At 43.5% G+C, this 12,931-nt stretch overlaps 1 protein-coding gene across 5 annotated transcripts in view; it reads right to left on the bottom strand.

The window, feature by feature from the left end:
- The window catches only part of AFF2 (AF4/FMR2 family member 2), a 512,420-nt gene that overhangs the window by 7,174 nt on the left and 492,315 nt on the right, over nt 1-12,931 (bottom strand). For all 5 annotated transcript variants that reach the window (XM_027847190.1, XM_027847189.1, XM_027847188.1 and 2 more), the window contains 3 exons: nt 12,802-12,873; nt 12,339-12,432; nt 7,739-7,788 (listed from right to left, as the gene is read on the bottom strand). In XM_027847190.1, coding sequence (XP_027702991.1) covers nt 7,739-7,788; nt 12,339-12,432; nt 12,802-12,873 — 216 coding nt within the window. The remainder of the gene's footprint in view (nt 1-7,738; nt 7,789-12,338; nt 12,433-12,801; nt 12,874-12,931) is intronic.

Below are 12,931 nucleotides of genomic sequence, written 5' to 3' on the forward strand. Positions count from 1 at the left end.
GTTACACTGAGGCTGTAGTGTATTGGGTTCATCATGATGTCTAGGGAGGGTGAGATTTCGCTAACCCAGCCTGTGGTAGAGTTGAAGTGCAGAGCCTGAACCAGGGATTGGTGTGTACCCTCAGCTACAGGGTAGCCAGTGGGCCTGGAACACCACCATGTGGGGGGGTTTACGGCATGGGGAAGAGCTCATCCCAGTGCCCCAGAGTACAAGAAATGCTGCCAATCCTTCTGAATTGGGTACCCGAGAGCAGTGGTGTCAAACTTGAATAGAAACGGATCCCTGCAGGCTGCATATTGACCTAGAAAACCACAAATGGACATTAAATATGTAGCACTTTTATTTATTTTGTTAAATATTTCCCAATTATGATTTAATCTGGTTCAGCCACATTTGGGAGTTTTGTGCAGCCCTATGCTTGTAGCCCATGAATTTGACACCTCTGCCCCAGAGTAAAGGCCAATTGTCTCTTTTCCCCCTGGATTCTGAACATTCAAAAGTGAAACACTCATCTTCTTCGACCATAGTGCCTGGCTATGTCCATAGTACTGATCTAGCTTGGTAAACTTTGTTTTGGGGCTTTAAGTGACCCCCAAAATGATGACCTCTAAATATATACATAGATGCATGTGTACATGAATGTATTGATGTTTAGGGAACAAACATCACAATCTTTCAGAGAAAGCAGCTCTCTCGTGGCCATGGTGATTTTCCTACCTGCCACCAGAAGCAATGATTGGCAGTTAGCAAACACTTGCTGGCCCATTACTGGAGTGTTTTGTGGAAACCACAATGACAGTTTGCTACAAATCCAGTCACCACAATAAGCAAAGTTCAACTCTTAAAAGTCCCCTGTGGAGCTGCATTAGAAACTAGAGGCCAAGTAGGTCCATGAATGTCTCACTAGGGTTCTTGAAGGCCTGCTCTGGACATCTGCTCTTAATTGCTGACAGTTCCTCTGTGTGTTGCCTATATAAAGAGGAAGGTTTTGAGTTATCCACTTAGTGTAGGACTAATGTTCTGATATCGATTTTCTTTGAATTCTAACACTAGCAATTAGGAATCATCTGCTGGCTGCCCACTGTGTGGGGGTCATCTGTGGCTATCTCTCCTCACATGGTTTAGATTCATGTGGCTAAAAATCATTCAGGGTTATTCTCTTTGGGAATAGATTTCCAAATCCACAGTCAAGGTTTGTAAATTCCTCAGCTTCTCATCTTCCTTCAAACTGCTTCCCAGGCAAATATATTGGCTTATCCCTGGAAAACCTACTCGGGAAACCAGTGTGAGAGAAGAGAAATGCCTTGTTAGTAATACAGTGTGTCTCTCTCTCCCTTTTCTTTCAGTCTTTCAAAGGAAAATTCCACATAGAAATCCTGATAATTCTCTCTTTATCAACTGTTGCTACATATAAGAAATGAGGGTGACTTCAGGTCTGTCAGTCTCCTACTGGGCAAGCCCTCTCAAATCATGACAGAGAATACTTCCTCTCTGAATGGCCATGTGTATACCCTAAATAGTAAAAATGCATGAATGAATGAGAGGACATCCCCTAATAACCTTAAGACACAGTAATGCTGAATGTCCACAGATGAAATCTGAGAGTGTGCTTCCTGCCTGGTTAACGGAGCCCCTTCTGTAAACCATGTATACACATATGAGCTCCCTTTGGCTTAGATTGGGAGAAAGTATAGAATGGCAATAAAAAACTCAGTCTTCATGCCCATAGATATCTGCCTCCATGCTAGGCTTCCCCTTGTCTGGTATAAAATGGTGTGAGATTCTTCCTGCCATCTTAGTAACCAGTCACTAGAAGCCATGGGTTTTATAGGAAGACAGGTTAGAAAGAAATGTTGCATTCCTTGTTGATGGGATAGTACACAGCATCATTGGCTGCATCCAAGCAGTGGCCGTAGCCAGAGAGAGAAGTCCATACAGATGTGTTCCATTTGACCAGCCTCCACTTACTATATGATAGACCTTTTCTATATCATTATCAGTCATTAGGAAAATGATTAGGAAAACACCACACCAGGATCGACTATAAATGAATTTGACTTGGAGCATTTTTGTTTTCACGCTAGGCTATGAACTGACGTTAGAGTATGGATGCCTGAACTCAGTATTTGTACCAGTGAAATGAAGAATGAATAATAATCATGATCTAGAATTGTTATAACCCCCTGATGTCTGGGGAATAATTGTCAGTGGACTATCTACTTTTTGGAATTCTTCTGTTTGATGCCAGCACATTAGGAATCACTGATATTGTCAGCACCAGGAAACCTGCCACTTCTGGAGATGGAGACCTCTTCAGAACTGACCATTTAGGATTAGAGAAGGCAAGTGTGTTGCTTAGGGTTGCACGGCTTATGCCATAGATAGGAGTGGAACCCTGATCTTCCTAACTTTAGGCCCCACTGCTTCTCTGATTCACCTATTATACATTCCTTAGAACAATTCCCAGAATGGCTGTTCTAGACCTTGTCTTTTCAGGTCACAAATCCCTTTCTGCTGTGGCTGACCTGAGCACCTAGAATGTTTTAGGTAGATACTGTGGTAGATGCAAATAAGATTAAGATCTTGTCCCTAACTTCCAAGTCTAGCAGAAGAGAGACATGAACACAAGTAATTATAATGCAAGGTAGGCCGTGACAAAATGCTCCCGGGGGGGGAGGGGCAGTGGGCTTCGGTGGCAGGAGGCATCATCTCTGGCTTTCACACCCAAGAGGATAAACCGACTTCTTACTTGTAAAAAAAAAAATGAAGCAGGCATTTCTTTACTCATGTGAATTCTTCCCTCCAGTCTCAGAGGAATTTTTTGGGCTCTACTAATGGCCAACTGTATCCCTTTCCTTGCTGACTCTTAAAGGCCATTGCCCTGAAACTTTGCCAGCAACGTCTTCAAGTGCTGTTGTCTCCTCTGTCTAAAAGCATCCCCTGCCCCACATGTGCACAGGTGTTTCTCTTACTTTTAAAAGCAACCAAAACCAAACCCTCTCATGACTTTACAGTGCCCTTGTAGCTGGTATGTTTCTCTCCTTTGTTTCATATCGAATTTCTCAAATGAGTAGTCTCTAACCGTTACCTCTTTGGCTGCCATCCTTATTTTGCCAGTGAAATTGCCCCTTTAAAGATCAGTAGTAATTTCTTCCTTCCTCCCTCTCTTTCTTCCTCTACCTCTCTGGTGCCATTTGACACTGCTGCTACTCCCTCCCTGTATGGTTTCCATTCCATGACGCTAGCCTGTTTTGGTTCTTTGACTTCTTCTCTAACTGTTCCTGTCCCTTCCCACTTTCTAATCCTGGGTATTCGCCAAGTTTCAGTTCCTTGCTCTTCTTGACATACTCGGCCTCCAGGACCGATATAAGGAAAATCTCCCTGACTAGAACGGCGGTAAAATGATGGAATTGCTGCTAAGGGATGCTAAAGTCCCTCTTTTTGTGGCATCAAGCCCGCATGGCTGGAATGACTGAAATTCAGTCTTTCTTGGAGGTAAGGAGACTGCAATAATTGACCTACAGAGGTTATTTTTCATCCCATCATTCAAAAGCTTTAGGACCTAAGTGAGTGGGCTTTCTTTGTAAAGAAGTTGCTTTCTTAAAACTGTTTGAAGGCCCTTTTTGAATTCGACTTGGCAAGCTCGAGTATGTATTTAAACTCTTTCATTTTTGAATTTAAAAAATGCTCTTACTTCTTAAGAGCTACTTGTCTCACTCTGCCCATTCTCTATTTGTGTGCAGGGAATAGGTCTCCCTGGGCTTTTCCATTTTTATCTTCTGAACTCCCAAGCAGAATCTTTTATCCACTCTATGTATCAATATCAGAGCAGGGCCCAATTCAATCATTCAAGTGTGATAAGTTATTGCTTTTTTAAAAATGAAGCTTTTCCTTCATTATGAATATGGAAATGATATTGAAGAAATTATGTCTGCACCTGTAGTATCTTGTCTCAGTATTTAGAGAAAGAGGATCAGTTATACTTGAAATAGGAAAGTGTGAAAAGCTACTGACAACGGGGACTCGTATTTATAAGGGCACTTTTCCTTTCTAAAGTGTTTTCCACATAATTTAATTTACTTTCACATCTGTGTGAGAGATGAAGGGCAGGTGGCATCATTTTTACTTGATTAAACGCCTTGGGTGTGCCAGAAATTGGGGCTCTAGAACCTAAAATGAGCTCAGCACCAGGTCTCAGGGAGCCCCCCTTCTCTTTGCCATTAGCTGTGCCCTTCTCCTTTATCCTTCCGATCCACTCATTCTTATCAGGCCCTGTCACTCTCTTCTCCTTCACCTTGCCCCAACACCCTTCTCCTCATCACTTCCTTCCCATTCTCTTTTCATCTCATGCTCAGTTCTTTGATCATTTTTTATTTTGTTTGTATATATTTCCTTAGACAACATTTTTTCTCTGAGGACCACCTGAACTGTATGCACTCCCCCGTGTTCTGCCCTTCCCTTTTACATACTCTCCCATTATCTGTTTCATTGTTCAGGGTGCTGTTGTTTAGTTTCTGTCTGTGGTTTATTTATGTTTTTGCTTGTGTCCCCCATATTACTATTTTTATTGTATTACAGAACACGTTTAATATTTTTGCCTTTTGTACTTTAGCAATTTTTATGTGCCCGAACACATATTTTACATATTAGTGTTGCTTCCCCTCCCCCCTGCAATTAGTGTTGTTGATACTAATTGGATCTCAGTCTTCAGCCATCAGCTCTCTGGTTTTCTGCTCTGTTACAAGCTTCTTGAATTTCCTGAAATTATTTTGCTTGCAGTTGTTTCTCTCCTTTCTTCTCTCTCCCTGCCCAGATGAGAGTATTGTTTGGAATCCCTTTTGTTCCCTCACTCTCCCTCTTTTTGCTATTGCCTTTCTTTACTTCACTTACTCTCTCCTCTCCCCTTCTTGACCTAGAATCCCTCCTCTGGTACTCTCTTTTCTTCCCTCTTGGTTTCTCTTTTCTCTCCATTCCTTTTATTCCCTCCCTCTCTGTCTCCTGACTCTTTCCTCACCTCCTACAAACACATTCAGATTATACTGGCCATCCTTACAGACATCCTGGTCCCTGCTAACTCCTAGGGTTCTCTTCTGGAGTCCTCTCAAGTATCCCTTCTACTTCCCTATGTCTTAGTCCCATGTAGCTGGGCTTCTGCCTCCACCGCTAGATTCAAACTTTGTGAGCTGATCACCTTTTCTTAGTCATCACCTTTGACTTCTCATTTGTGCCTATGAATCCAAAAATCATCTCTCCACAGAAAACTCCCAAGTTTCTCTATCTAGTCATACATCATTGACTGCTTGTTCATATATGGTCTTCTTAGATGTCTGGTAGTCATCTCAAATTCACCATGTCAAAAACAGAACCCAATATCTTCCCCCACTCTCAAATTTTCTCTTTTCGTTGAGTGGGTCACACCATTCTAGTCAGTCCATTTCCCAGCCTTGGAATCATCCCTGACTTTTCACTTTCCTCCTGGATCCTGGATTGTCCCGAATCCAGGCACTTGCTAGGATGCTCACCACCATCGTTCAGGCCCTTGTCACCTATTGCCTGGACTACCGTGATAGCCTCCTAACCGGTCTCCCTGCCACCAGTCTCTCCCCTTTCCGATCCATCTTCCACACAGCTGCCAAAAAAATCTTCCGAAGGCATAGGATGGACTGTGTTATTGCTTTGCTCAAAAAGCCGGTTGGCTCTTCCCTATATTACCTCTAGGATAAAACATAAACTACTCAGCTTAGCATTTAAATCCTTTCACAATCTGGTTCCAGTCTATCTTTTGAGGCCTGCTGCATAGAAATCACCGCCCCCTCCCCATTCCCTTCCAGGAATTCTCCTTCTCAGCCAAACTGGGTTATCAGGGGTTTTCCCTTGAACTGGACACTCCATCTCCCCCCTCCCCCTCCTACATTTGCATTTAATCAACAAGCATTTTATTAAGAGCTTCATGTGACATGGCCCCAGTCCTCAAAGAGTTTACACTTTATTGGAGGTGCACAATAGGCTCACAGACTCCAGACAAAATAAAGATGCAGTAATTTGGGTACGGTGGGGCACTAAAACCTAGAAGGAAGTGCTTCTAGAAATGAGTGGCACTGGAGCTGAGCCTTGCTATGTATGAACTAAGGATTCCAAGACGCAAAGATGAGGAGGGAAAGCTTGGAGGACAGCCCATGTGCAAAAGCGTTGAGGTGGGAGATGAAATGTCACGTAAGGGGCAAGTTGACCAATTTGATTCATAGAGAGAGAGAAATGTATGATCAGCTGGGAAAGCTGGGACGGAGCTAGACTGCAAGGAGCTTAAAGTGCTGAACAGATATGCTTGTATTTATCCTAGAGGCACTGGGGAGCCATGGATGCTGCTCCGGCTGGCACATGGATGCTGTGTAGAGAATGGAGAGGAAGGGAGGAGACTGGCTGCAGGGAGGCCAGTTCAGAAGCTGTTGCTCTAGTCTAGACCACGGGGGATGGAGGTGGTTGGAGACAAGTTGAGGAGATATGATTGACAAGACCTGGCAGCTGATGTCTTTGGTGACGCCTTTCTTGTTATTCCTCTACTTGCTACTCTTTATACACACATAACAAAGTGTCTTGAGCATATTCAAAGTTGGAAAGGTCTATAGGGAAATTTTGTTGTGGGAATGCCTTCAAGCCGACTTGCCTGTGACTTTGTAGATGAGTCCAGTCCTACTGCCTGGCTCCTGCACAGCTGGCAAATGCCAGAGGCGGAATCTGCACCCAGGGTCTGGTGACCCCATGCCTAGTGGCTGAGCAGCTGCACCCTGCTGTCTCTAGTCTGTGTGCCTTGCATGAAGTAGGTACTTAGCAAATGTTTGTTTTTTTTAACTTAACCGTTTGTTGTTATAGTTGTTGTTATAAGCGGGGAAATCCAGAGATTTTACCTGTAGTCATTTAGTACCAGTAGTATATGGTCTCTTTGCCATTTCTGAATTGGACTATACAGCTTTCCGAGTACCTCAGAGATTGTGTCCAACATTCCAAATCGCACTCTTAAAAGAAACCTTTTGTAGAGGTAGAAGGGGCCTTAAAAAGAACTAGTCCAACTCCCTCCCATGGCAAAGGAGAAAACTGAGGCACAGTCCATGATCAACAGCTAGTCAGTGTTCTGTAGAAGCTGGGGTGGAACCCAGGTTTCCTGATGCCCTCTCTAAGAATGAGGGCCCTGAAGTATTGATGCGCTTCGCATAAGGCCACCCTAGTGAGATGGTTTCATTGAGCCTCATATCATCATTACATGATATGATTTTATATTTTAGGTCAGGGTATTTTAGCATTAATATAAAACCTGTCATTATGGCTCAGATAATTGGCTGACTAAGTGCCTTTCCATTTTCACCACTATTCCGTCTTAATTTTATTAAACAGCACTTACCATATATCAATGAATATTTCATTGGTCTTTCATTACTGAGTGAATTATTGAAAAATAGTTGTATTGGCAGTTAACTTTCCTTTAACTCCCTGAAATGGTGGTACTTGCCACCTAATTAGTAGCTCTTTTTATGACCCTCATTTGGCTTAAAGATCAAAGGGACCAAGAATCTGGCGTCCAGTCACCTTTGCCAAAGCCTGGGACCAGAACTATGGGATGCACAGAAACCACCCTCATTGAGGAACTGACCTTCATTCTGGAGTTGTAAATGTAGAAGTATTTTTGGCCTAGAAAAATCATTCCTTTTCATGAAGAAGAAAGTCATTTTTAGAAAATACTTACTTTCCACAGCTTCCCCATGGAGATGGTATCTGGGCAGCCTTGGAAGAAGTCTGTTAAAAAAGAGAGAGAGAAAATGAGGAAATCTATTTTGTAATTTATTAATTCAGAAACAGATGGAAGTGTGATTTAAAGTACATTAATATTGATTAGAGCATTCCTGGCTGCCTCCTGTTTCGTTAGCAGGAGCTGGAATGTGTGTATGCAGCATGTCAGCACCCAATGCACAGTGCTTGATGAAAATAGCTGGTTAGGATAATTAGTGGGCTCCAATCAGAACCATGAAAGTCACTTGATGAAAGATATGAGCTACTAAAAGGCCCAGTGAAATCAGAATCAGTTTTCTAAGAAGTGGCTTAATTATCCTTGTATGAAATTTAGTCTGCAAAACAGGTTCTTGTGAGTGCAAAAAGCTGGTCACCTTTAGCAGGAAGGAAAAACTTTTCCCAGGTGGAAAGATGCCACCTGCAAGGGGGGTAGGGCCCATGTGAAGTAGGTGGGAGGAGACACTTTTAGATTCTTTAAGAAGGTGGGCTGTAGACAGGAAGACCAACTTTATGGAATTAAAGCAGCCCTCTCAAGGATCTTTTCTGGCATTTTGCCACTCTTTTCATTTACAAGGGATACTGTTTTTCTACTTCCTGGTAGAATTGGAATGACTTCAAGAACAAACTGTTAGTATATTTGTGTACATGAACTGGTGGAGGAAGGAGGAACCAAGAAATCCCTCTGAGTCCAACAGTAACAGGCCCAGAACTGAGTAGGGCCAGGCCTTTGTCAGCTGTCATCCACTTTGGGAAGCAAGCCTTGGTGATCCCCCAACCCTCTGCCGACCCCTGCTGGGCCCCAGCACCACCTACTGTCACGACCAGGGGGCACTGACAGGTCGGCAAGGCCAAGAACCCTAAGAAGGGCAGCATCCCCCAGCCCAGTGGCTTTGATTCCAGCCTGGCTCCTACAGCTGTAATCCAGGGATTATAACTCTTGGGGAGATGGAACCTAGCAACTGACTCTGAAGGGGCTGTAACCCTCGCCTCTTCGGCAGCCCTAGCTACTGAAAACCCAGAAAAGAAAGTTTTTGCCGTCTAGGTCCTTGGGATTGGCAAATGGTTGGACACTAGGGTTTTGTTATTGCTCAGTTGTTCTGGTCGTGTCTGACTTTTTGTGACCCCATTTGAGATTTTCTTGGCAAAGATACTAGAATGGTTTGCATTTCCTTCTCCAGCTTATTTTACAGATGAGGAAACTAAGGCAAACAGGGTGAAGTGACTTGCCCAGGGTCACACAGCTGGTAAGTAAGTGTCTGAGGCTGGATTTGAACTCAGGAAGATGAGTCTTCCTGACTCCAGGCCCAGCGCTGTATACACTGCAGCGCCACCTAGCTGCCCTGACATCAGGATAGCTGGCATTGACCTATCAATTTAAGATTTGCGAAGCACTTTACATATATTAGCTCTTTTAATCCTCACAATAATTCTGTGAAGTAGGTGCTAGTATTTTCTCCATTTTATGGAACTGAGGCAGGCCAGAGGTTCAGTGACTTGCTCAAGATCACACAGCTAGGAAGTATCGGAGGTGGGATCTGAACTTGGGTCTTCCCAACTCCACATCTAGTGCTCTACCCCCTTCACCACCAGCTAGTATGGTTTTATTAATGGAAATTACTTTAAAGAAAATGCATTTCCATTCCAAAGGGCTTGTACTTGGACCCTCTTTCTATAGATGCATTTCTCCTTATTACCGTGTAAGCCCCTCGAGAACAGGACCTGTCTTGCTTTTCACATCCAGCATTGAGCAGTGTTCTACACAGAGGAAGCTCTTAATAAAGGATTTATCATTCATTCATTTGTCCTTAGAGCCTATCTGCTTCCCTTGTATCAAGCCCCATGTAGGTATAAGCAATGTTATTTTTACAAGAACCTTGTTTTACTCTATGCGCCATAACCAACTAGCATCCAGAAGTCAACTTCTTCCTGTGACTAGGTGCCTTTCAGGCAATCCCTGGGGACCAGCCCAGTTCAGGCCCTAGATATCGCAGAGAGATGGTAACTATTTTCCCCCATAAAATGCCCTTTTCATTAGCAGTGGTATTTACATGAGAGGTTGCTTTACACACACAGTTTAATGATTTTAAAACTTTGGGCCCAATTCGTATAAGTTTTAAGTCACTGTCTAACTTGGTGGTTCTTTCTAATTCGTTCAAGTCATTGGAAAGAGGAGGACGAGGTACATCTGATTCCTTAGCCCCAGGTGCCAGCTTGAATTTCTTTCCCATTTCCCATAGGCCTTAAGACTTTTCTGCTGCTTTTCCTCAGGGAATATGGATCCCCTAGGTTTTGTTGTTGGGAAACCGTGTCCAAACTTATCTAAGAGTTGTTCTCTCTTTAGAGCTTAAACCAAAAGTGAAGAGATTCTGGTGAAAGAGAGAGTTCTATCTCTTCTTCTCATCCCTCTTCTAAGATATTGCTGGATTCTTGTTTTTTTGGTCCTTGGGCCCCTATTCACTGCCCCTCCCACTGTGGTGTGATGCCTTGCCTATATGTCACCCAATCCAAACGACCTTGCCTATCTCTGGTCAACTCCATCAGAGCGTCAGATCTCTTAGAAAAGTCTGATTTTAAGCTTCTTATAGTGAAATTTTTGGCTGTGCCATTTTTGTCATGAGACTGCCTCTTGTGATATTGTTTCTCCAAGAGTTGAATTTGGAATCAAGTCAGGTGAGCAGGCAGGTAATTTGGCCTATTTTTAAGGCCTAACTCCCCTAGATATCATCCATGATATTTCTGGTAAAACACCACTTTGGTCCGAATTCCCTTCCCGGGGAGTTGGGTGCAGTGACAGGGACAGGTGTCTCTTCTAGTTTCCCCCACACTCCCCTAGGGAAGCTGAGGAGGGGAGTGTCTCTGGAGCCTCATGGCATCTCTGGGCCTGTACTTCAGGCTCCCTGCCCTCCCAAGCCACTTGCACCTGGAAGCACTCCAGCTGACACCACTCTCCTCATACTTCTGACGTCTACACATTACTCCAAATCAACTTGTTATTTTATGGATAAACTTCTCTGTTTAGCTGTAATCCCCTTACAACCTTGCCCCAATCTATCTTTTTAGCCTCATTGGACATTAATCCTCTTCATGAATCCTGTAATCCAACCAAAATGGCTTTTCTCTGTGTTGCTCACATGCTATACATATGGATGTAATATACTAGAGACACACACATACCTCCTGTTCATTTCCCATCTCTGTACCTTTGTACAGGCTGTTCCCCATGCATGCCTAGAATACAAGCACCCCTCCCTGTCTTTCTTAAAGACACAGCAGCTTCTACATGAAACTTTTGCTGATACCTGTAAAGAATCCCACCTTTCCTCTCAAACTGTCTTGGAAGGCTCCACTTTATACCGATTCTCTTTATACCTGTCTGTACAAACCTACCTGTCTTTGTTGTCTCCTCATCAGAAATGAAGCCCCCCACAGGCTCTCGTTCATTATATTTGTACCCTCAGGGCTCGGTACCAGTGATCATGTTAAGTCCTAGTGGGCTGCCTACTGGCTGTAAGTCTGCCTGACTCTGGAGAATTTCTCCTTGGGCACTTCAGGATTTGCTGATTCTACTCTCCTGTGCCTCCCCGAAAGCAATCTTCTCTCGGATTCCTTATAAGGTTCTGATAAGACAATGAGGTGGTGATTTCCTTACCTGGCAGGTCCCAAAAACTACAGTAAGTGGCCTTGTGGAATGAGCCTTTTAGTTTCAGACTGAAGCCCACAGAGCCTCAGATGATGGGCCTTTCTGAAGCCTGCCAAATCTTGTGTTTGAAGACTCCATGGGAGGTTGTGTAGCATACTGCATAGACCGCTGGACGTTGATAAGGAGCTGTGCCCCCACCCCTTAATACTGACTGGGAGATCTTGGGTGAGGCCTGGAGCCTTGGTTTCCTCATTTGTGAAATGGAGCCAGTAATATTTGTATCACCTCCCTTGTGGGATTTTGGGGGAGGATCCAAAGAGCTAATGGGTGAGCGGGCTTGACAAGTAGAAAACATTTTAAAAAGGTGCACTGCAGCTTCGGTGAGGGAGTTAATTTAACTCTGCCTTCTACCCTGAGCTCTCTATAGTCACTTGGTTATTGTTGCCTTTTGTGGGAAGGATTTATGATAAATTCTTGCCCTTTCTCTGCTAAGAGAGACAGCGGACCTTGTACCTGTTTAATGGTTATTGTCCCTATTCCCGCACACTCACTGGTTTTCCCAAAGGGACTTCAGTGCAGAGAGGGACAGAAGGCATGCTCTGACTGTAAACATGACTTTCAAATATCACTGAAACTGCCAAAGGCCATTTTTGTCAATCAGGCCAATATTGAGGTGACTGAACCATTTTATTTTCTCTTCTGTGACCCAAATCAAATGTAAGCACAGAGCTGGGTCCCTAAGGAGGGGTGGGCAGGACCCTGCAGAAATGGAAAGAGGCAGTGGCTTCCCCAGTCAGTGTAACCTTGCTGCCAAAAATCCTGTTCTTTGCAAATTGACATTTAATAACGTTCCTGTCAGATCTCATTAGTCATTTCATTCACCAGCTCTCTCCAAAAGATACAAAATAAGGATTACCTTAAAATATTCCATCAGAGATCTGGAATACTTCATAGCATGGTCCCTCTTTAGCTTGAACATTCTCAAGTACAGGAGTGATAAGCATCGGTAGCTGTGGTAATTAGGAAAGGATTATGTTAATTCCAGTGTTTAATGAAACCTATAAACTGTATAAAAAAGGCAATATGTATGTATTTTTAGTTTCTTTTCAAAGGCTAGATAGACTGAGAAATATAAGAAAATAATGGAAAAAGTGGGGGAGGGGAGAGAGAAGCATTAAAATCCCATCTTGATAACGGTATAAATGAGAAAGCTAAATGTTTAGTCAGCTGCTGAGGCCATCCATTAGTTATCCTTTAATAGTTTAATAGAAAACAAGAATAATGGTCTGGTCTAAGCAGCTTATGGAATTCTGGAGCTCTAAAGTCTTTTTTTTTCCCCAAACTTCTAGTTGCTTCCTCATGTTGTCCATGGGACTCACCATAAAATCGCAAGTCTCTTGTCCCATTCGGTGGCAGAAGAGCAGGTGAAATTCTTGAGCCTCAGGGCGTACCTTTGGAAATAAAGAAAACATTCAGTGCTCCTTGAAGGCCAGAACCTCCATGCCCAGG

Source organism: Vombatus ursinus, unplaced genomic scaffold (genome assembly GCF_900497805.2).
Source record: "Vombatus ursinus unplaced genomic scaffold, bare-nosed wombat genome assembly UNPS02015358.1, whole genome shotgun sequence".
NCBI classification, from domain to species: domain Eukaryota; kingdom Metazoa; phylum Chordata; class Mammalia; order Diprotodontia; family Vombatidae; genus Vombatus; species Vombatus ursinus.